This window comes from Prionailurus viverrinus, chromosome C1, assembly GCF_022837055.1.
Source record: "Prionailurus viverrinus isolate Anna chromosome C1, UM_Priviv_1.0, whole genome shotgun sequence".
Classification (NCBI taxonomy): domain Eukaryota; kingdom Metazoa; phylum Chordata; class Mammalia; order Carnivora; family Felidae; genus Prionailurus; species Prionailurus viverrinus.
The window spans coordinates 143751361-143777171 of record NC_062568.1 but is presented as its reverse complement, the minus strand read 5'-3'; the positions used below and the strand labels follow the sequence as shown (position 1 = coordinate 143777171).

The 25811-nt window shown below is 34.5% G+C and overlaps 1 protein-coding gene across 4 annotated transcripts in view; it reads right to left on the bottom strand.

Moving 5' to 3' along the window:
- Positions 1-3418: 3418 nt before the first annotated feature.
- The window catches only part of TTLL7 (tubulin tyrosine ligase like 7), a 138261-nt gene continuing 115868 nt past the window's right edge, over positions 3419-25811 (bottom strand). For all 4 annotated transcript variants that reach the window (XM_047872922.1, XM_047872923.1, XM_047872925.1 and 1 more), the window contains 3 exons: positions 25595-25755; positions 11945-12118; positions 3419-3895 (listed from right to left, as the gene is read on the bottom strand). In XM_047872922.1, coding sequence (XP_047728878.1) covers positions 3775-3895; positions 11945-12118; positions 25595-25755 — 456 coding nt within the window. In that variant the 3' untranslated portion in view covers positions 3419-3774. The remainder of the gene's footprint in view (positions 3896-11944; positions 12119-25594; positions 25756-25811) is intronic.

Genomic DNA, 25811 nt, shown 5'->3' with positions numbered 1-25811 from the left:
GAAGAAGATGAGGAGAAGCAAAGAAAAAAGGAAGAAATAAAAAGCAGTGTAAGAAATAAAATTTTCATCATGAATATATTTTTAATTTTTTAATTTATTTGTAAGTACTATTAACCCAAAATATTTAGATAACTAATTCAGAACTTGCAAACATAAATTTCTCAATTTAAAGAGCAAAGCCAATTTTCAAAAATTAAGTCACAGCAACACAACTATTTGAAGTTACACTTTTTATTGCTTAGCCCTTAAAACTAGGTAAGCTAAGATTTGAAATGTAAATTAGCATTACAGAAAAGAAAAGGAAGGTATTTTCTGTCACTCTTCTCGAGGTATTTGCTATTATTTTTAAAGAATACCCTTTTAAAAATGAATCAGTGCTTTACAGAAACCTAGAAATAATAGAGTTTATGCAACTATCAATTTTTGTTACACTGAAAAGGTCAAATAATGTGTATGTTTAGATTTAAAAGAATTTTACATAATGGCTTTGACATGCTAAAGACAAAAGCTCTTGGATTAATTTATATTACAATGTGAAATTTCAAGTTAGATAACTTCCAACTTGAAATTCTATAATCATATGCTTTCCAAATTAAAAAGAGAATTAGAATGAAATCCTTGATGTCTACAAGCCACTATCATCTAGTTGTTTGTAAATACTACATGAAAAGAAAATTGAGTGTTTTTTTTGTTTGTTTCTGTCTGAGTTTGGCTCATTTTAGTTTTAGGGAGGAGAAATTAGTAGGCAATTTTTGTGTAGTTAGACCTAATTTAGACATATGGAAAAAATATGTATAAGTCTTTGCATCTGGCAGAGGTTATTTCCATATTTGATCCTGTTATAGCTTCATTTTCATACACACAAGGTAAATGAAATGCTAGTAAAATAAAATTTGTTGCTAATAAAAATAAATAAAAATATGAATCACTATAGTTGGATTACATAAAGAAAATGCTAATTAATTACAATGCTTGATAATTAAAGTGAAAACAAATCTGTAATCTCATACCATATTCATAGATGATGATTTAAAATAAAGATTGCTTTTTATATAATTCTGGAAATCATTGCAATCATATACAGTTCTGGAAAGCATTCTGATCTTAGATTAACAGAATGAGTAGAGATACGTTTTCTCTAACAGAATGAAAATACACTTTCAACTTAAGTAACCCAAATTCCCTATTAAAAACTCCTGTGAATATTCAATAACTTCTGGAGTTTTTCAAATAAAGTTATTTTCTCTCCTGGAAAAGAGAGAGAGAGAGAATCAGACCCGTACTATCACTTATATTAATATGTTTTAACCCTATGAATAAAAAATTTATAATAAAAACTAAGGAATATTTTATACCTCTAAAACATTTCCGTGGCCGCTAGAGACTTTCATGGTTTACTAGTGTATCTTCTCTTCTTAGTTTCTCATTAGGGAATAAGCACTATAGCAACCATAGTCCACAGCATACCAGGTAGCATATATAAATAATGAGCACATGGCTTTTATTCACAACTTTATCACATCAAACTAGATCAGTATAAATATGCAAATGTGAGCAATAAAATTCTGGTGCTCAAAAAAAGCCAGCTCTAAATAGCTAGAGAAGTGAAATTTGTTCATTGGGTAGTTTCACACATTTTAACTTACTTTTGGTTTTTAAATTGTGTGTGTGTGTGTGTGTGTGTGTGTGTGTGTGTGTGTGTTTTCTAGGGGGAGAGGGTTCATCCCCATGTTAAACATTCTTCTTTTTTGTTTTAAATAAAAATTTTAGTCCTCTATCACTAAGGACGGAAGTTCCAAAGCACCCACTCTAGCATAAGAAATAACCATTTTGATTTAAATTAATGCAAGTGAGTGACCAACAAACTGGGTTGATATCATATACCAGACACTTGAAATTATGTCTCATTCATGGAGAAATCATGAATTTAAAAGAAAGATGATTAAAAAAAATACTTCATGAAAAGACCCACTTGCTGATCACTCTTAAAATGATTTTGTAATATCCCAATTTTTACATTATTAATTCTAAGAAATCTGCAATGAATTTAGTAATTCACAAAGTGGAGTCACAAATACTCAGAGTTAAAATGTAACTTCTTTTATCCTGACATCCTCATCCTCTTTTTCCACAAAGATAATAACAAATTCTTCTTTGGGATGCATCTAGCAAGGAAAAGTATCTATTGGAATATGGATGTTAGGTAGTCATAAAGAATCAAGTAGCGATAATTTAAGGAAAAACCTATTTTAGCCTATCACAGCCTCAGAATATGGCTCTAAAAGCAAAATGTATCTAACTTACAACTTCAGGTTGCTAATTATCCAATTTGTAAATTAAAACCAGACAGTTTGCCTCTCTTAAGTTCTCCTGCTTTGGGGCCATTTCTTGATTTACTGAAAACAGTTTCTAGGATAGTAAAAGGTAAAACTTTCCTACGTTTTGCCAATAATTAGCATCTGTGAGAAAATAAGACCATTGGGAGAAGTTTAAACAAACTTCTAAAAGATGAATATCACAATTTCTAAGGACTTCCATGTCAATGATACTGCTGTGTTGATACTTTTATGGAAAACTGAATGCTCACCCATCGTTTTTGAAACTGTAAGCAAGAAAAGGAAGTAAACTGCTAAGAAATTCATGCGGAATAACTTTACACATGAAGAAAACTTCATACTCTATTTTGATTTTTGAAAATTCTCAAGGGTACATCCATGACTAATAATATTTAGTAATCCAAATCTTCCATTTGCAGTAATTTAGATTATTTTCTATGGTACAATGTGAAACTCTTTACTAGACTTTGCAATGTTAGTTGGTCTCAACATTGAGAGACTTGTAAGTGTGACACATTACCCTATAACTCCAAAATGAGTTTGAAATGTCAACTCTTCTGAAGAACAGAAGAAATTGTATTTAACCATATGTACCCATTGGAGATATACTTTCCAAATAAAAGTGAGTGATATGAGATACAAAAATCAGATGGAAAGATTTTGTTATTACCATCATTTTCTGTTCCTTTATGTGACTCCCAATGAAACATAAAAAATGAAAGCTAGTTTATGTTTTGTTTACTTTAACCCACTGGATTGTCTTCCATTTTAGATCACTATATGATCTTACTAGATCCTTACTGAAAATGTACATCATCACAAGTAGCTAAATTTTCATATGGAGAAGTAAAAATGTTGGGAATTTCAGGTTGGGATTTTTATAGTAGTTTGCAGTGTGCTGTAGTAATGATAAACCCGTCTTATATTTAATCCTATCATCAAGCAACACCAGGCTTCTAGCTTTGTTTTTCATTTTAAATGGCTACTATATATAAGAGAATTAATAAGGTATTATACTATTAATGCTTTTTCAAGTCAAAAGATGTGTTGTCTAGAAAATAATTTAACACTGAAATGGGATCTTCAAGATCAATTCTGTTTTATATATTCTGCAGCAAAAATAACATTTCTAGTAGGAACGTATTAATTATAAACCTAGCAAATTCTAGACATTCACATATTTGTGTAAACAATTTTAGCATGGTTTATTACATTTCCAGAAAGGTTAAGTCTTATATCCAGTTTTCTGCTAATTCTTCTTTCATATATTATAATAAATATATATGTATTATTTGAGTGCACATGTGTATATATTTTCACACATATATGTCATATATACATAAAACAGCACTTAATGGTCACTTTCTTTGCATGTTTAAATTGGAGGGAAAAAATGAATTGCTATTATGCATAATCCATGGTGATCTTCCTTTCTGTTTCACAAATGGCCATATCGGGACGTAAACAAAACATTGGAGCGAGTCATTCCAGGTGAACTGTATTTCAAGGTGTAGGTTGGTGTTCTCATGAAGAATTGTGTACTTCCTGGTAATAAATACCTATAAATGACAGTTAAAAAGTTATACTTTCACAAACAAGTTAATATGAACATGTCTCACTAAAGTGTTCTTGGTTAATACTTTATATATCCTACATGAAAAACAATACTATAACAACAATGCATTCAACATAAAAAATGCCCTCTCCCAGACTGAGGTGGGGAGGTGGGAAGGTGCTCATAAAAGCCTTACCTAAAGAGCTGCCTATAGATGCAATATATGACGATCTCAGTGTCCTAAGACATCCCATATAGGGCCATTATACTCACATGCTAGGAAACTATTTGCATGGCTCATGTTAATTTGGAATTCATTGTTAATCTCTATAAATAATGTGTGAAACCAGTCAAATATTTCTTAAAAGTATGTGATATGAGAATTTGGCTAGCCACATTAGTAATAATTGTTTGTTTCAAGGATGTTGGAACCACTAGTTATAATTTAAAAACATTTCATCAATATATTAGGACTAAGGTAATCTAAGAGAAAAATTAAAGATTAAAATTCATAACTATAAAATTTATATTCCTGGACCACATAGTTCTTATGGTAACAGAACACGAAAAACAATCATGATTACAGGTTACATGCAATCCTTGCAGCCAAACGTATTTGAAAATACGTGAATTATCCAGTTTTTAGAACAATATAGTGTATATACTATATATGATATAATATCTCCATGGGGGCTTGGGGCAGCATCCTGAAATCAAATCATTAATATTTCTGTATTTAAATGTATGCATACTTACAATAAACAGGATGAAAACAATAAATAACTTCATGTCAATTCAGGTCAGGTCAGATTTGCCAATAAAAAGGTTACTCTTCCTTTTTAGTTTTCAGAGATTTGAGAATAAGGAATTGTAAACAAGAATGTGCACCTGTATAATTTGTTTCTCTCTGGAAAAACTTTGATTAGCATTAGGCCACTCCAATCTATATATCTAGAGAAAAATGGAAATCCACAAGGAAATCCACATGAGCAAATGCACATAAACATAGCTATTAAAAGTATAAGTCTTGGTAATGATGAGAAGGACATGGTATAAAGTCAGGACAAAGACATCTATGAGGAATTTCCAAAACTATAGTCAGCAATAGAAGGAGGTTTGAAATTTTTGAAAAAATAAACAATGGTAGAGCATCAACTCATTTATTTTTTCACTTGACTTTAGAACAGCAACAGTATCACACTTCCAGAGATACACAAAGAAACTGACAGCCAAGAGTACAATTAGCTACCTATTCTACATTAAATAATGTTGATAATTACTATACCTCTGTGTCAACAGAAAATTACACTTATAGTTGTATTATATGAATTTTATAGAAGAATATGAATTCATTATGATCAAGTTGCATACAGCATTCAAATTAAAGTGGAAGAATTCTCTATAATATTCATAAACATCACTTTATCATGAATTATCTAATAATATCCTCTAAATCTATTACCTAGTACCACAAACTATAAATAATTGCTCAAATCATTAAGTTAATAGAGCAGTAAAATAATACAACAAACCAAATTAAATCAAAATTGCACAATGGGTGATGAATAATGAAACAATTGATTTCTCACATCACAGATTATATAAATTATTTTCTTAATATCACTTGGGTAATTTATATGGATTAATTATTATGTCAAGAGCTAGTGGAATCATGATGATTAATCTGATGTCTTCTGTCATGAAAAGACTCCCTTCCTATCTAAGGCAGAGGTGCAAAAGAAAATAAGGTGTTTGACCAAAACCCACTACTTTGTATTGGTTGAGAGTTATTCTTCTACTGAAAATGCATCCTGATTATATTGATAATTTTCAGAGTAAACAATAATTTCTACCAACTTCCTTTTGAAGAATTTCTGAGCAATAGTTACTACTGACATTACAATAACATCCACATATCTGTTTGAGTTAAAGATCTCCATTCCGCAGATGAAAAAAATAAAATAAAATAAGAACACGAAGTCCAGGGGTAGCTATACTATCTTATTTAACCTATGTAACATTTAGTGTTTTCTGTGTGCTCACCACTATTCCAATTGCTTTGCAAATATTAACTCATTTACTTCTCAGAACAATTCTATACAGTAGATATTATTGTATGCTTCATTTTACACATGAATACACTAAAGCATATGGGGGTCAAATGTCTTGCACACAGTTACACAGCCAGTTAATGGCAGAGCTCAGATTCAAATCCATGTGCACCAACTCCACAATCAGTGCTCCTAGCTCCTGTATTATATGGCCATTTCTCTGTGTGAATCTCAATTTTAAAACCAATGGATACAATGATTATACTCAGTTTTTCAAAACTATGAAGTGTAAAATAACCTAGAAAGTAGAAAAAATTATACATCCACAAACCTAAACTTTTTAATAGAGGCAGAAAAAGCTAAAATGAAACTTTTTCTGAGGAAAAAAGTTCAGTATGAACTAAAAAAAGCATATGAAATTACATTGAAAGACTTTGTTTCCCTAAAGCAAGTGCTGTGGGATATTTTAAAGCATAACAGGGAAACACAATGGATTATATGCCTTAAAATCTCCATTAATATCTCTTGTGAGATTCCACACTAGCTGAACATCAAAGATTATTTTTGAAATGTTCTTTGCAATGATATTAAATAATACAATTTGATCATTTTTAGCAAGAAGAAGATCTCTGGGAAGTACATTTATAGCCTATATATATCTATCTAAAGATTTTGTGTTAAAGCACCAAAAAAATGTGAAAAGTTTAGTTCTACCTTTACTCTAGCTTACTCTTGATATACAAGAATAGCTAATTTGTAGATACCAAGGAAAAATACCTCACACTTATACCCTCACTTCTCATCTCTGAGGCTAGGTGTGCACAACCTCACATATCCATCACATAGACATAAAACACGTATTTGTCTAATTTCTACTTGACGTAGAATTGGTTGGCCTGTCAATGCCAACTTATTGCTGACTACGGAGGATCTCTGGAATGTGAGCATTACAAGACTGGTAGGGAATTAGCCTTGAAAACTTAAGCTACACCCACCTTCCAAGATTGTCCTAGAGTAAGATCAGGGCCCCTCAGACCCCAAAATAAACTCAGCTTCTAGTTTGGGGAACAAAGGTAAATGAAGCTCATCATAATATTTTTCCTGTGTTTAATTTTTTTCTATTGTGGTAAAAGATATATAACATGGAACTTACTAGTTTTATCATTTTTAAGTGTACAAATCAGTGCATTAAATACATTCACAATGGTTGTGTAACCATCACCGCGATATAGTTCCAAATGTTTTCATCCCAAACAGAAACTCCTTGCCCTTAAACACGAAATCCCCATTTCCTCCTCCTCCCATTCCGGGGTAACCTCTATTCTACTGTCTCTATGAATTTGTCTAGATATTTTCTAGATACCTTATATAAGTGAAATCATACTATACTTGTCCTTTTGTGTCTGGCTTATTTAATTAGCATGCTTTCAAGGTTTGTCCATGTTGTAGCATGAGTCACAATTGGAGAATGAGTCACAATTGGAGAATGTTCCCTCCTTGTCTGTTCTCTAGATGGGCTTAATAGAATTGGATAGTGAAAACCTATGAATCTAGAGTGACCTTTGAGAGGGTTTTTAATTACTGATTCAATTTCTTCAATAGTCAAGACTATTGAATAATTTCTATATAAGACTTCCTAACACGAAGTTGTGTCACTTTTGGTAATACATATGTCTTTTTCCAGGAATTTGTTAACCTAATCTCAATTACCAAATTTATTGGCATGAAATTGTTTCTGTTTTCTTACAAAATTTTCAATGTTTGTAGGATCTGTAGTAATGTCTCCATTTTTGTTCTTGATGTTAACTATTTCTGGCTCTTGTATTCTTGATCAGTCTCACAAGTTGTTCATCAATTTTACTAGTCTTTTCAAAAACACATTTTGGCCAAGTTAATCTTTATTGTTTGTTTCATAATTGTTAATTTCTGCTCTCCTTTCTCTGTATTCTTTGGGTTTATCTTAATGTCATTTTGTCATTTTTCAAAATGGTTACTGATATCATTAAATTTGTGCCTTCCTCTTGCCTAATGCCAATTTATATAAATTGTCTATAAATATGCCTATAATAATGATTTTTTATATACTGCAATTTTTATTATAGTATTTTTGTTATAAATCCATTCAAAATATTTTCTTATGACCATTAAGATCTTTGATCTTCTTTGATTCATCAGTTACTTAGAAGCATAATTTTTTTATCTTTCAAAAGTATGGATATTCCAATTATAATCTTTGCTATTATTTTCTAGTTTAATGGCATGGGGTCTGAAAAAAAACTCTGTATGAGTTAAGTCTTGTGAAATTTGTTGAAATATGTTTTGTTATTCCACTATATGATTGATTTTTGTAAAAATTCCTGGTGTGCTTGGTATTTTATATTCTGAGATTATTAGATTCACTTCTGTATATGACAGTTAAGTCATATATATGACAGTTAAGTCTGTTATATTGTTAAGATGTTCTATATCTTTAATTTATATATATATAGATAGATAGATCTCCATCTATGGTTGTAGATCTATTTTTCCTTGTAATTCTGTTAACTTCTGCTTTGCAAAACATTTGGATGACTGTTACTCCTAGGAATCTAGGGGTATCCCCATCTTTGGCAGACCTTGAACTGCTACTTTTTTCCCTTAGGCCCATGAGTCTATCAAAAGTACTACTCAGTACTGGGGCACCTGGATGGCTCAACTGGTTAAGTGTCTGACTTTGGCTCAGGTCATGATCTCACAGTTTGTGAGTTCGAGCCCTGCATCAGGCTCTCTGCTCTCAGCTCAGAGCCTGTTTCAGATCCTCGGTCCTCCCACCTCTCTGCCCTTCCCTCACTCTCTCTCTCTCTCTCAAAAATAAACATTAAAAAAAAAAAAGTACTACTCAATACTAACAAGCACTCATTATGTACCCAATTAACTCTCCAATGTCTTCAAGCAAAGGTATCGGTATTTTGTCTAGCTTTGCTAGTTCATATTAAAAGGAAGATTTGTCCAAAAACCTAGTGCTCATTACTGAAGGCAGAAGTTTGAACTCAAAATGTTTTGAAATAAAAATGTTTTTAGCCATGAAACACCTTGTGAAATGAGCTTATATGGAAGCTCAGTATATGAAATATAGAAACACATTTTAATTCTAGTATCCTGGAGATAGAGAGAGAGAGAGAGAAAACATATATATATGTATATGTGTGTGTGTGTGTGTGTGTATATATATATACAATAGATATATATATGAAGAAAATAGAGATAACATATATATATGTTATCTCTATTATGTTATCTCTATTTTCTTCTCTTTTAATTTTATAGATAAATGAACTAAACTTATATCTCCTCATAAAGTATTTAGGTATACCCCATACATTATTTATATTAGGTATATATTAAATTATAAATATTAATTTATACTTTACTAGGTAACTTAATAAATGAAATTTATCTATGCATTAATAAGTATAAGTTAAGTGACTTCTACATATAAAGTAAAATGCTATAGGTTCTTAATTGACAAGGGAAAGAAGATACGGCTAGTTGTCACATGTTTTTAAATTAATGTGACACTGACTTGGGTTTTAATAGCTTGATATTAAGAGGACAGGTTCATTTCTCTTCCCTCCTTGTGGTTTCCAAGTAGAAGAATTTCCACCAAATTTCTGACCTTTTCCCAGAAGTGAGTTATCTGATTTTCAGGTTTAAAGTTTATTTATTTATTTTGAGAGAGAGAGAGAGAGAGGGAGGGGTTGAGAGAGAGAGAGACAGAGAATCCCAAGCAGGCTCTGCACTGTCAGCACAAAGCTCAATGTGGGGCTTAATCTCACAAATTGTGAGATCATGACCTGAGCTGAAATCAAGAGTTGGACGCCTAATTGACTGAGCCACCCAGGGGTCCGTGATTTTCAGGTTTAAAAGAAGGAACCAGGTATGCTTGGCTTGGCCCCCTTCTCTTGTTGGATTAGTCTATCTGCAGAAAGGGTGCATCCTTATTTGTTCTTTAGCCAACACCAACAGAACTAGACTTTATGGGGTAGTGTGGAAGGTTTGGGTTGATCCAGCTCTGCTTATGACTGAATCAGTACATTTAATTCTCAAAGTCAATTTTAGAGAACTCACTTGGATCAAATCTATACCATGCCCTTTAATGTAGCTTTACTCAGTAACGAAGTCACATTCTGATGATCACCTGTCTGATTCCTACATTTCTCTCTCAAATGGTTCTGAACTTGGGCAGAAATAGAGGGTGTGTGTACTAATATCCATCCCCCCAAATGCTTATAATCACCATACTTGGGTTATAGTGAGCATTTATCAGAAGTCCAGAACTCAAGGTTCCAGAGTCAAGAATATCTCTTCTGACCACCAAAAGGGGGAGAAAATAAAAAGGCCTGAACCAGCTGCAAGGTGTAACTTCTTCCTCCAGAATGACCTCATTCTATTTTTGGCTGTCTACAAAAGTTATAAGATCCCTCAACAGAAAATGGGTTACAAAATCTGTAATTGCAAGTGTGACATTAAAGATTTTGAAACCATGCTTCCTAGACTGGAACTTAAGATTTTTCTGATCATCCTTCCAGAGTATCACTCTTTAAAATGAAGCCTCTTCATTTATATATTGTAATATTTCAATGATGACCATCATTCTTTCAAACCATATGAAAATACCAATGAAAGTAATATAAGTTGTAGTTCAATAATTTGCTTCAAACCATTAAACTGTAGAATATTGTTTTGATATTTACATATTTCAAATATTAATGGCTAGCTTTATCTTTACCATTGTTCTAATCAAGCAGCTTCTAAAGGTAATGCAACAGTCAGAATCCAATGCAAAGATTAAAAATACATCTTTCAATACTTTTTGTTAAATATATTCCAAGCCATTCTGCTGTTGTAAGTCAGTTTATAGAAAGTTAGCTTTATTATATTCTCTGTGATTTTTATAATAAACAGATTAATTTCTAGGTATTTCAAAAAGAAAATCCAAGCTATGGTGGTTCTATTTTCCTCATTGCCTATTCAACTGTTAGTTGAATACTATCATCTTTTGACTATCATTTAGTTTTTCAAAGTCATGGTTTATTCTTCTTTCTTTCTTTCTTTCCTTCTTTCTTTCTTTCTTTCTTTTTAACGTTTTATTTATTTTTGAGACAGGGAGAGACAGAGCATGAACAGGGGAGGGTCAGCGAGAGGGAGACACAGAATCTGAAATAGGCTCCAGGCTCTGAGCTGTCAGCACAGAGCCCGACACGGGGCTCGAACTCACGGACCGCGAGATCATGACCTGAGCCGAAGTTGGCCGCTTAACCGACTGAGCCACCCAGGCGCCCCTGGTTTATTCTCTTCTATCTTGAGTAGTACTTCAATGTATATATACTAAAAATGAAGTCGCATATCCATCTTTAATTCTAATGGGAACTATGATTGTACAGAAAAATCCTAAAATGTACTTCTTTTTTACTCTGTGTATTTTTGCAGCTTAAAAACAACATTATTTTTTATGATTTGGAAAACTACCTATTTTAACTGGACAATATTTATTAAAATTCAGTTTTTAAATGGAACTTAACAAAATTCACCTCCCATAGATTTGTTTGGTGATGAAAGGAGTAGTGGAGGCATACTGAACAACAAAAATTAAACTAAAGGCATCTTCCCAACTTACCAGGCTGATGGATAAATCTGAAATATCCTTATTGGAGCAAAAAGTTAATTACCATTTTTTGGATGCTTTTACTTGGCTTTTGAAAGCAAAAGTATATAAACCAAATAATCTCATTTCCATGTAGGTTATTTCTGTCACCTTCAGGTTTGTGGCTGTTGTCCTTGTTTGGTCCTTCAAAGGTAAAGACTGTGCAAATTAAAAGTCTTTTGTAGATAATAGCGGGTATGAATTTTTGGTCTTTAGCTTTTTCTCTAGCTATATAAATGAAAAGAGACTTTCAATTGCAAACTGCATTGTGGCATTACTTTATATAAAACTCACAGGGTGTAGAAATGTAAACAAGTACCTGGAGTTACTCCAATCAGTACCAGGGCCTGACAGTGATCCTCTTGTGTCAGTTGCATACTTGTAAACCACTAGCAGGCACTGTTTACAAAGCTCAACCAGGCGCTGGCAACATTGGAGCTGCAAAGGAGTCACCACCTCTGGGCTTTTACTGAAAATACTCTCCCAAGAGGATCTGTGGGCATGGAAACAGACATGACCTCATGTGGCTGTTAAAAAAGGCAACCAGCTTTATCACTTACCTAGCAACAAACCAATAAGGAAAAGTAGAAGTGGCCTCAGAGAACATGTGAAGTGACTGCAGGTGGTTGAAAGGTATAAAATAAATATATAGTTGAAAATTAATCTTTATATTAAAAAACACAACATAGAATTCATATGCTATCTGTCTCTAAAGACTTTACTGATACCAACTGTGGGTAGCTATCAGCATGGCTTCCCAACACCTCCTAAAATTTTCCATTACTCTATATTAAAGTATATGTGAAATATCGAGCTTATTTCTCAAAAGTTAGGTATTCTAAAACTTTAAGTTTTCTAAAGTCCTTGTTATCTTTACCTTTATATTAATAATAATCCCAAGATCTGAGGAGTTAAAATGGTGGAATAGTAAGGGGACCCTATACTTGTCTCTTCCCTTGAACATAGCTAGACCAACATCAAACCATTCTGAACACCTAGGAAGTAGATCTGAGGATTAACAGAACAATCCACATAATTTGAGACACAGAGGAAGGCAGAGGCAGGTACTTGGTGCAGACAGGTGAACTGGGGGAGAGAAAAGCTGAGGTGAAAGACAGAGGTGGCTGCAGGGAGAGAGCAGCACTCGGGTTTGCATAAGAAAACACTCCCCCTGAAAGCAGCTAGAGAGAAAGAGTGAAAACACACACAGGGGACTGCACAAGAAAATGGTTCCCCAAAACCCCTGGAGGTGGGGGGAAGGAGAGGGTTTCAATACCGCCAGTTTTTTTATTAAACAGCTGAGCACAGAGTCTGAAGTTTCAGAGATCAGACTCTGGTGTTGTCTGGGCCCCAGGAGCAGGCAACTGGCCTGAGGATCCCCTAGGTCCCATAGGGAGAAATGGTTCCTCTGTTTGGAGTACATTTGGTAGAGGTGATACAACCTCTCTCTGGGTAAAAGACAAGGTGGGCACCATCAAGCTGCCACCGATATAGGAAGAAAGATGCCAGTTGAGGCCAGCAAATCCTGGAGCCAGCTGTGTGTTGTGATTTACCATAAACTCTGAGTACTGCCACTGCACGGTGGCATGACCATTTCCTAGGACAAGCCGGCCACAGGGCAGTGAGATCCTCCCCCAGAAGATCACTGAGGGTCTGAACTGTAAAGGTCTCTGAAGTGTGGGGTTTTGAAACACAGCTGTGCCTGAGATAAAACTCTGGAGAGAGGCACTGTTTGATAGGTGGACAGCTCAGACACAGACAGGGGTAAGGCAGGGAGCTGATGGAAGCAGTGGACACAGGAAGGGTGGCTGATCATGCATCTGTGAGGGTGCAAACTTCCCTCCCTGGAGACTAGAGAGTGGGGTGAAGCCATTTATCATTATTAGCCCACCAACACTGATCCACCCCAATGAGCTAAGCAGTGCCTCCAAGTGGAGAATAGAGCCATTACACAAAGGCCCCCTTGTGCCCTCCAGGCACATCTCCATTAGGACAAGTTGGCCTGAGAATCTGAGCAGCAGACCCCTCTCCCAGAAGCCCAGCACAAATCCTTTCCCTGAGTTTAACCTACCATAGACTACTGCAAAGTTTCAGCTCTAGGGGAAACCTGATCTAGTTTCATTTGGTTTTTTTGTTAGTTGGCTCATTTTGTTGTTGGTGCCTCTGTTTTTGTTGTGTTTTTCTTCTCTTTTGTTTCTTGGATGCAGAATGGACACTTTATTTATTTATTTTTTTAATTTTTAATTTTTTTCTCTCTTCTTTTTTCTTTTCACTTTTTCCTATCAAGCTTCTCTTAACTAGCAGACCAAAATACACCTAGGATCTAGCTTCCTTTATTTGATTTTTAAAAATTTTTAAACTTTTATTCCATTCTATTATTATTGTTGTTGTTGTTTTCTTCCTCCAAAATGACAAGATGGAGAAAGTCACCTCAAAAGAAAGAACAGAAGGAAATGATGGCCAGGGATTTAATCAATGCAGATATAAGTAAGATGTCTGAACTAGAATTTAAAACAATGATTGTAAGGATACTAGCTGGGCTTGAAAAAAGCATTGAAGACACCAGAGAATCTCTTTCTGCAGAGACAAAAGAACTAAATTCTAGTCAGGCTGAAGTTAAAAATGTTATCACTGAGATGCCAACCCAGTGGAAGACATAAAAACGAGGATGGATAAGGCAGAGAAGCAAATAAGCGATAAAGAAGATAAAAATTATGGAAAATAATGAAGCTGAAAAGAAGAGGGAAACAAAGGCCAGGGATCACAAAGGCAGACTTAGGAAACTCAGCAATTTATTAAAACATAATAACATTTGTATCATAGGAGTCCCAGAAGATGAAGAGAAAGAAAAAGGGAAAGAAGGTTTATTTGAGCAAATTATAGCTGAAAACTTCCCTAATCTGGGAAAGGACACAGACATCAAAATCCAAGAAGCACAGAGAACTCCCATTAAATTGAAAAAAAGTTAGCCATCACCAAGCTATATAGTCAAATTCACAAAATAAACAGACAAGGAAAGAATCCTGAAAGCAGCAAGGGAAAAAAAGTCCTTAACCTACAAGTCCTTAACCTGAAAACAGATCAGGTTAACAGCAGATCTGTCCATAGAAACCTGGCAGGCCAGAAAGGAGTGGCAAGATATATCCAATGTGCCTAATGGAAAAAATATACACTCAAGAATACACTATCCAGCAAGGCTGTCATCCAAAACAGAAGGAGAGATAAAGAGTTTTCTAGACAAACAAAAACTAAAGGAGTTTGTGACCATTAAACCAGCCCTATGAGAAATTTTAAGAGGGACTCTGAGGAGGAGTGAGGGGAAGACCAAAAGCACAGAGATTAGAAAGGACCAGAGAGCGTCACCAGGTAACACAATGGCACTCAATTCATATCTTTCAATGAACACTCTGAATATAAATGAACTAAATGCTCTAATCCAAACACATAAGGTATCAGAATGGATAAAAAATGAGATCCACCTATATGCTGCATACAAGAGCATTTTAGAGCTAAAGACACATGCAGATTGAAAGTGAGGGGATGAAGAACCATCTATCATGCTCCTGGATGTCCAAAGAAAGGCAAAATAGCCATACTTAATCAGACAAGCTCGATTTTAAAACAAAGACTGTAATAAGAAATGAAGAAGGGCATTATATCATAATGGCCCTATCCATCAAGGAGATCTGACAATTGTAAATATTTATGCCCCCGACCTGGAAGAACCAAATATATAAATCAGTTAATGATGAAAATAAGGAAAGTCATTGATAACAATACCATAATTATAAGAGACTTTAATACCCCACTTACAACAATGGACAGATCACCTCACCAAAGCAGAAAATCGACAAGGAAACAATGGCTTTGAATGACACAACGGACCAGATGGACTTACCAGATACATTCAGAACATTTCATCCTAAAGCAGCAGAATACACATTCTTCTCCAGTGCACATGAAACACTGTCCAGAATAGATCATATAGTGGGTCACAAATCAGCCCTCAACAGGTACAAAAAGACGGAGATCATACCATGCATATTTTCAGATCACAATGCTATGAAACTTGAAATCAACCACAAGAAAAAATTTGGAAAGCCCTCAAATACATGGAAGTTAAAGAACATTCTATAAAGAATGAATGGGTTAACCAGGAAATTAAAGAAATATAAAAATACAAATGAAAATGAAAACATGGCAGTCCAAATCTTTTGGGATACAGCAAAGACAGTCTTAAGAGAAGATTACACTGTAATTCAGGCCTATCTAAGAAGCAAGAAAGGTCCCAAATACACAACCTAACCTTACACCTAAAGGAGCTAGAAAAAGAACAGCAAATAAAGCCTAAAGCCGCAGAAGAAGGGAAATAATAAAGATTAGAGCAGAAATAAATGATATAGAAACAAACAAACAAAAACAGTAGAACAAATCAATGAAACTAAAAGCTAGTTTTTTTAAAGAATAAACAAAATTGATAACCCCCTAGTCAGACTTATCAAAAACTAAAGAAAGAGGAACCAAATAGATAAAATCATGAATGCAAGAGGAACCAATGCCACAGAAATACAAACAATTGTAAGAGAATATTATGAAAAATTATATGTAAACAAACTGGGCAATCTGGAAGAAATGGACAAATTCCTAGAAACACACTACCAAAACTGAAACAGGAAGAAACAGAAAATTTGAACAGGTCCATAACTGGCAAAGAATTTGAATCAGTAAATCAACAAGAGGGGCGCCTGGGTGGCTCAAGTCAGTTGAGCATCCGACTTTGGCTCAGGTCATGATCTCGCACTCCATGAGTTCAGGCCCCGCATCGGGCTCTGTGCTGACAACTCAGAGCCTGAAGCCTGCTTTGAATTCTGGGTCTCCCTCTCTCTATACCCCTCCCCCCACTCATGCTCTCTCTCTCTCTCTCTCTCTCTCTCTCTCTCTCTCTCTCTCAAAGATAAATAAACATTAAAAAAAATTTTTTTTTTTTTTTTTTAATCTCCCAATGAGAGTCCTGGGCCAGATGGCTTCCCAGGGGAATTCTACCAGACATTTAATGAAGAGTAAATACATAGTCTTCTCAAACTTTTCCAAAAAATAGAAATGGAAAGAAATCTTCCAAACTCCTTCTACAAAGCTAGTATTATCTTGAATGCAAAATCAAAGACCCCACTAAAAAGGGGAATTACCGGCCAATATCCCTGAAGAACATGGATGCAAAAATTCCCAACAAAATATTAGCAAATCAAATTCAATAGTACATTATAAGAATTATTCACCGTGATCAAGGGGGATTTATTCATGGGCTGTATGACTGGTTCAATATTCACAAATCAGTCAATGTGATACACCACATTGATAAAAGAAATGATAAGAACCATACGATCCTGTCAATAGATGCAGAAAAAGCATTTGACAAAATACAGCATCCATTCTTGATAAAAACCCTCAATAAATTAGGGATAGATGGAACATAATTCAACATCATAAAGGCCATATACAAAAGAACCACCGCTAATATCATTGTCAACGGGGAAAAACTGAGAGTCTTGCCCCTATGGTCAGGAACAAGTATGTCCACTATCATCATTACTATTTAACACAGTACTGGCATCACACAACAAAAAGAAATAAAAGCATCCAAATAAGCAAGGAAGAAGTCAAACTTTCACTATTTGCAGACAACATGATACTCTATGCAGAAAACCTGAAAGTTCAACTGCAAAAAAAAGTGCTAGAACGAAAACAAGAATTCAGTAAAGTTGCAGGATATAAAATCAACGTGAATAAATCTGTTACATTTTTATACAATGTATAAAATATTGTATAATATATATACATATATATATAATATATACATATATATACATATATATAATATATACATATGTATATAATATACACACATATATATAATATATATACATATATATTATAATAATGTATAAAATATTGTATACAATATTTGTTATACAATAACAAAGCAGCAGAAAAAGAAATCAAGGAATTGATCCCATTTGTAATTGCACCAAAAACAATAGATACCTAGGAATGTATCTAACTAAAGAGATAAAAGATCTATACTCTGAAAACCACAGAACACACATAAAAGAAATTGAAGAAGCATTCTTCAAAAAAATGGAAAAGCATTCCATAGTCATGGATTGGAAGAACAAATATTGTTAAAATGTCTATACTACCCAAAGCAATCTACCCATTAAAAAAAAATTTTTTTTTTAGTGTTTATTTATCATTGGGAGACAGAGAGAGACAGAGCATGAGCATGAAAGGGGCAGAGAGAGGGGGAGACACAGAATCCAAAGCAGGCTCCAGGCTCTGAGCTGTCAGTACAGAGCCCGACATGGAGCTCGAACCCATAAACCCCGAGATCATAACCTGAGCCTAAGTCAGATGCTTAACCGACTGAGCCACCCAGGCACCCATCAATCTACCCATTTAATGCAATCCCTATCAGAATACCACCAGCATTTTTCACTGAGTTGGAACAAACAGTCCTAAAATTTGTATGGGACCAGAAAAGACCCCAAATAACCAAATGTTGAAAACAACCAAAAAACAAAAAACTTGAGGAATCACAATTCCGAATTTCAAGCTATATTACAAAGCTGCAGTCATCAAGACAATATGGTACTGGCACAAAAACAGACACATAGGTCAATGGAACAGAACAGAAACTATATGGTGAACTAATCTTTGACAAAGTTGGACAGAATATCCAATGGAAAAAAAGACAGTCTTTTCAACAAATGGTGTCGGGAAAACTGGACGACAACATGCAGAAGAATGAAACTGTACCACTTTCTCACACCATACACAAAAATAAATTCAAAATGGAAGAAAGACCTAAATGTGAGTCAGGAAACCATCAAAGTCCTAGAGGAGAAAACAGGCAACAACCTCTTTGACCTCGGCTGCAGCAACTTCTTACTAGACAGGTTGCTGAAGGCAAGGGAAACAACAACAAACACGAACTACTTGAGTCTTCATCAAGGTAAAAAGCTTTTGCACAGTGAAAGAAACAATCAACAAAATTAAAAGACAGCCCAAAGAATGGGGGAAGATATCTGCAAACAAAATATCTGATAAAGGGTTAGTATCCAAAATCTATAAAGAACTTATCAAACTCAACACCCAAAAAACAAATAACCCAGTTAAGAAATGGGCAGAAGACATGAATAGACACTTTCTCAAAGAAGACATCCAGATGACTAACAGACACATGAAAAGATAGTCAAGATCACTCATCATCAGGGAAACACAAATCAAAACCACGATGATATACCACCTCACATCTGTTAGAATGGCTAAAATTAACAACACAAGAAACTACAGGTGTGGGAAAGGATGCAGAGAAAGGGAAATCCTCTTGCAGTGCTGGTGGGAATGCAAACTTGTGCAGCCACTCTGGAGAGTAGTACGGAGATTCTTCAAGAAACTAAAAATAGAACTACCCTAGGATCCAGCAATTGCACTATTAGGTACTTTCCCAGAGAATACAAAAATACATATTTAAAGGGGTACATGCACTCCAATGTTGATAGCAGCATTATCAACAATAGCCAAATGTCCATCAATTGATGAACTGAGGAATGGATAAACAAGATGTGATATATATATACATACATATATGTATATGGAATATTACATATACATACATATATATAATGGAATATTACTCAGATATCAAAATGAAAGAAATCTTGCTATTGGCAATGACATGGATAGAGCTAGAATGTATTATGTTAAGTGAAATAAGTCAATCAGAGAAAGACAAATTTCATTCATATGTGGAACTTAAGAGACAAAACAGATGAACATATGAGAAGGGGAGGTGGGAAGAGAGGGAAACAAACCACAAGAGATTTTTAATGACGGAGAACAAACTATGTGTTGATGGGGGGAGGTGGGTGGGGCATGGGCCAGAAAGGTGATGGGTACTAAGGAGAGCACTTGTGATGAGCACTGGGTGTTGTATGTAAGTGATGAATCACTGAATTCTACTCCTGAAACCAATATTGCACTGTATGCTAACTAAAATTTATTTTTTTTAAAAAGGGGGAAAAAATAAAAGATGAAAAAATAGAAAAAAATAATGATCCCACAAAAGAATTTAAAATTTGCTGTGATTTCATTTGTGGTCTCTGTGCTAGGAACATGTAAATTAATCCTTTGACTATGACCACTCCTTTCAAAACCCTTTCAGATGTAATTATATATCCATGATATTTCTAGAGCTCAGTTTCTCTATTCTAGAAGTAATGTTATCTCAATGAATACTGCCTGACTGAAATCTTAAACATAGTGTTCTTCCTCCTTTCATGCACTCAAACTTATACCAAAGCAGGCAGTAGTACACACTTCTTGGTAAACTTAATGTGTGTGTGTGTGTGTTTGTGTGTGTGTGTGTGTGTGTCTATGCACACGCAGGTACACAAATATATATAAATATACTTACAATTCTAAATTTACCATGGTGATCCCAATCAGGAAACACCTCATCACCCACCCCCACCACCACAGAGAGAGAGACACAGAGAGAGAGAGAAAGAGATTTATTTCCTTAGTGTAAATGAAACTCTTTTTAAGTCTCAAGGGGAAAGTTTTATTTGAGACTTGGTAATGGTTCAGGTCTCGTTTTACATAAACCAACTCGCTTAACCCTCAGAGAAAGAAAACAGTAGATTTTCAGAAAGAAAAAAATATTAAGGAAAATATTTTTCTGAAGAAATTTACTTCCCAGTGGGAAATTCAAAGACTCCATTTTCAATTTTCTGTGGATATTTGATATCTTTGGAATTTTTAAAAATGCTTTAAAAACTCAGAAAGGCATTTTTTTAGCAGAAAGGCTACTGTTTATTTTTTCAGGAGAAATGTGGTCCTAAAAAGATAGCATGTCATCAGTGAGTGACAGGTTTTCTTAAAAGGAATGAGATTCAAATGAATAGACTGAAAGGAATAAATTTTCTTCCATATTCTGAGATGTTCAGGACTAAATATAATACTGTTTTTATTATTTTAAGAAAGTTATTGCATTCAAGAAGCAGTAATGTACTAGCTAAATTAACTTCTAAAATAAGTTTTAATTTATTACTAAATATAAGAAAAACTAGATATAACACATACATGTTTGTATATACCCATATATACCTGTGTGTGTGTGTGTGTGTGTGTGCAACTGACTTAACCTAATTTGATCAAGAAAAATATTGGAGAATACCAATTAATTAGAGAATGTGCTTATAATTAATATGTCTTAATTTCAAAGTTCTACATGTTTAGGCCCAGATAAATAAAAATTTCATATAAATACAAATACATTCAGGAAAACATCCTGTGTTACGACTGTATGCTTAGGACTTTTCTCTCCACTGAAATTGAGTATTGCTACATCCTCTTCTCTTAATTTGGATATATTTTTATTTTGATCCTTTGGAGCCATTTGATTAGATCCACTATCAAGTTACAAACATCATGGCAATTTTTCTTTTCCTGATTTGGAGTATAGAGAGGTAAGAAAAGAACAAATAAAATGGAAGCAAGGTAAAAAGAGCTTTTTCTATAACACTCGAATTTGATGGAACAGTCTGAATATTATATAAGTTATATCACCAGCTCTGCTCAATCTCTCATTCTTCCTTAAATATTTAAAATAAATATGTGGATCAAAGTCTTTTACCAATTTTTGTTGTGTATGTTCACCACCACAGGCCAAAGACCACATTCTACTCTATTAATTCATATTTAAGTGTCAGCGCACCAGTGTTCATAAAGAAAAAAAGAAAATGGATAGGAATTGCTTCATTTGGTACTAGGCTAACTTTCTCTGCACAAAGGAAACCTATCTTTCAAACTGAGTATGTTAGAACTATGTCCCCCACCTCCTATCCACTACACCTGGCATATAGAGGCATATAGAAATAAGAAGGTGAAAGGATATAAAAATAACTTATAATACCAGTTCCGTTTTAAAGAACCCAAGGTCTTATCTGCCTTTTTTCTGTATCTAACTTCCAAAAAACAGAAGAGCCAAAATCCATAAATTGAAAAAGAAAAATTAACTGGTTAAAAATTTGTTTGGTACTCCCTAATGCTCAGAGATACATAACAGGAAACAACTTTAAACAACCATTTTTAGTAATATAACAATAAGATACAGAATAGTGAATACTTCTGGCAATAAAGGGGAGGTATTAATGAAATCCAGAGACTTGAAAAGCCTCTAATTATCCAGCAATCCAAAATTTTTCACCAACTTTCTCATCAAAATATTTAATAAAGTAGTTATCTAAAAAGTAAAACTGATTCATCTTTTTTCTCCTTCTCTAATAGAAGTCAGAATGGATGACTGAGTGGACCAAAGTTAAGTAGCAGAAAGGAGAAAGGAAAATAAAAACAAAACAAAACAAAAACTGGCCTATACCAACGGAATAAACAGCAACAATTGAGCTGAAAAGTACTAACAACAACACATCCAATTGAAAGTGATATGAGAACAGGAAGATTCATGTCATTTTTAGTCTATATGTTATGCATATATTTTTAAGTAGGCATATAATTCAGCCTGAAAGCAGACTGCTTAGAATACTCCTTATCATTTCTTCTTGCCTGAAGATTCTAAGAGAAAAAGCTTTTCCATGAAAAACTTCCACTAGAAAATGCCTTTGGCTAACAGGTCCAAACAGATTCTCTTTCTTTGGGGTATACAGATCATAGTTTTGAGTGGAGAAAAGGCTTTTCCAAACAATACATTTCTTCTCCCATACCTCCCCCTGCCTCCTCTTTTTTGTTTTACCTGGAAAACTATTCTTCCTCTTCCTACAAGTCTCAGCTGAAATGTTACATCCTTTGGCTGCCTTTCATGAGCTCTCAGACCTGAGTTTGAGTCCACAGCACCAAGACTTCCTCTATCCCAGCAAAACATGGCAGATAATTTTATTCATGAAAATTCTAAGAGCTATTCCCCTACAGAGAACACATTCAGAATGTGGGGCATCATGTGATAACAAGAGAAGGTTCCATGTAACAACAAGGGTCACTGAGCATGGGCTTTAGCAGCCTGGAAAAGTAAGAAAGAGGGATAAGGGTGTTTTCTATTTGGTGCATCAGTAAAACTTCTGGGCCAACTCTAGGGAAACCTGCCACAAAGGTTCCTATGATATTCTTTGATGTGTCTGGATGTGGACAGGGAGTGGTTTATTTATTTTGCTTTGTTATTGGGGTGTTGATGGGCAGAGGAAAGAATCAAGGTGGCCCAGACTTATTTGAATTATATTTTTCCAAGATTTTACACCTAACTGTGAATGACAGTTGTGCTTTTATTAAAATCATTCTCTTAGAACTGAGTTTAGAGTAGATTTTTGCCTTGACTATTGGGCTGTTAGGCCAAACGTTAAAGGAGTATGCATTGACTAAACATGACTCAAAGGATTACTAACACTACTCTGGGTCTAACCTGTGAATCAAACACAATGCTGTGTGACTTCATGAAATTGAGGAAGCCTAAGAAACCCATTCGTAAGGCTGCAAAATAAAACCCAGTGTTAAACTCACCTCTACAAACCGCCAAAATTTTAAAGAAATGGATGGAGTATGGAGATCAAATTGGGCTCAAAGCTACTCCTGCTCTATTTGCCCAGATGTGGTGGGGCTGGGGATCTGACTAAGGCTATGGGACTTGCAATCAAGCAAGTCTGGCAACCACTGGGAATGCTGCTTTGAAGGGAATCAGTGAAACACACAGCTAAGAGCTTGGGCTCTTGTCTCAGACAACCTGGGTTTAAATCCATGCTCACCTAGTTACTATAAGAACCTGGATAAACTACATGCTCTCTCTATGCGTTAATTTCCTCATCTATACAATGAGAATAACAATAATAATTTACTCAAAACACTAAAGTGGCAACTATAAGACTATTTACTATGTAAAACAACGTCAGGCTTTTAGTAAGTCTTCAATAAATGTTGTTAACTCTCATCATCAATACCAATAACAATAGATACCACCAGAGAAATTTAAGGGGAGTATTGTGCAAAACACAAGAGAAAAAGATTCTGAATCAATTAATATTTTGCCAAACTAGTTCAGGGAAGAGGAGCCCTAGAGGCAAAGAAGAACCACTTGATGGGCATCTTTAGGGTCTGGAGTTGGAGATTATCTCATGAACTCAAAGCTACCAGCACTAGTTTCAGTAGCAGACTGTCTGACTGTTTTCCCTGGTGAAAAATAGCTGGGATTCATATGTAGCATTCCAACCAATGGGTCAACAAACAGAAAAAACAAACAAACAAAAACATTCCAACTGTGAGTCTAGATTGAGAGAACTTCTACAAAGAGGCAACAACTAACAGGCCATAGAGCATAGTTCAAATATTCCACTTAACTCTCTGAGGAAATAATTTATAGCCAAGATTACTCTCAGGTTTTACCCAAACCCAGAGCACCTTAGAAAGTCTTCCTGTTGTGAATGGCTACTGAGGAGATAGTAGTGAGAGTAAGTCTGCAAATGATATGAATGAATCAGTACTAGATGACCAGAATATTTAAATGGAGGACATTCAGACATCATTTCAGACTACAATAGGCTGTTATGATTTTACCAAAAAGGAAGTACAGGCTGGGTCTTTACACCGAATTTAAACAATGCAAAGGGAATTGGAGGGATAGGGTTGTGCAAAGCAGCCCGGTCAGACACTTAAGGACACCAAAAGCTCCGATGAAGAAAAGAAAACATTTTAAAGATATTTGAAAATAATGAGCTTGTTTTTCTGGCACAAGCTTTAAGTAGAAAAGTAATGACAAAGAGGACTAGAGAAATAAGAAAGAATCAGCATATTAGAGAGTGTTGTGTCTCTAGATAAAAACTCTAGACTTTAATGATAAATGAGGGAACTCACTACAGATTTTAGGAAATGACCCCTGACAGTAGGATGGATATGGGAAACAAAAAACTGGAGGCAAAAATGTCTAGAAATCTACTAATCTTACCTAGCCTTTCTATAAATGGCTAGAATATTTTATGTCTCTTTTATAATCATTACTTTTTTATATCTCTTCTTTTGTCTACTAGAGGCAACAAAGCTTATTGGTTAAGACCATAAATTCTTGGGCCAGGTTCCTTGAGGCCAAATCCCAGTTGCACTAGGTCCTTAGCACCTATCTGTGCCTCAGTTTCCTTGTCTATAAAATGGTGATAAATCATAAAACCTGTTATGAGGATTAAATCACTCCTTATACATAAAGTGTTTAGAACAATGCCTGGCACACAGTAAGTAGTATAGCTTTAGCTATTATCATTTTTAAGAGTCTTGCGGGGATCTGTGGGGAATTCAACTCTGTATCTCCAAAAGTATTCAACGCGGTAATAAGTACTTAACAATAGCTAAGAACAATGAAAAAGAAAGTAGCCCCATGGGAATGTGACAGAAAAACTAACAGGATTTAGTAAACAATTGAAGATGCAGAAGCCCCTAAAATATCAAACCTGCATAACAAAGGGATTAAGGGAAGGCCAGAAAGGTAGCCCTTTCTAATTGAAAAAGAGGTAGGGAATGTTTGGTTTTAAATTATCTTAAGGCTAAAGAAACAATGAATCACAATAGCTTTGGCAGGACTGAAATTTTGGAGAGGGACGGTAGCCATATTTTGGAAGTCTGTTGTACGAAGGAAAGAGCAGAAGAACATTAAGAATATTGATTCGTAACTGAGATTTTTCATTAAGACTACTTTCTCTCCATTGAATTCAATTTAGTTAGGTGTTATGTTCATATTCATTATCTCATCTAAATCAGTTCAACTGCTATAAACTACAGCTGAGTACAAAAAAATTATATGCAGTAAAAAATATCCATATTTTAAGAGATCATTATGGAAATCAACCATTTTATTGGCCTTCCTCTAACCAAATAATAAAATGTTAAAAGTAACAATAATAAAAGATAATTTAGAACTTACCCTGAATCACAGAAACAGTTCCACAGTCCTTGACCATGACTCCAGAGTAAGCGATTAAAAACCCTGTTGAAAATCCGATATAAATTTACTTCCTCGACATCAGGTACCTTCCAGATGCGTGGAAGAATTGTACGGATACTTGTTTTTACTATGTCCAAAACCTAGTGGAAAAACCAAAGTTATTTCAAAATCTAAGTGTGTGTGTGTCTAAAATTCT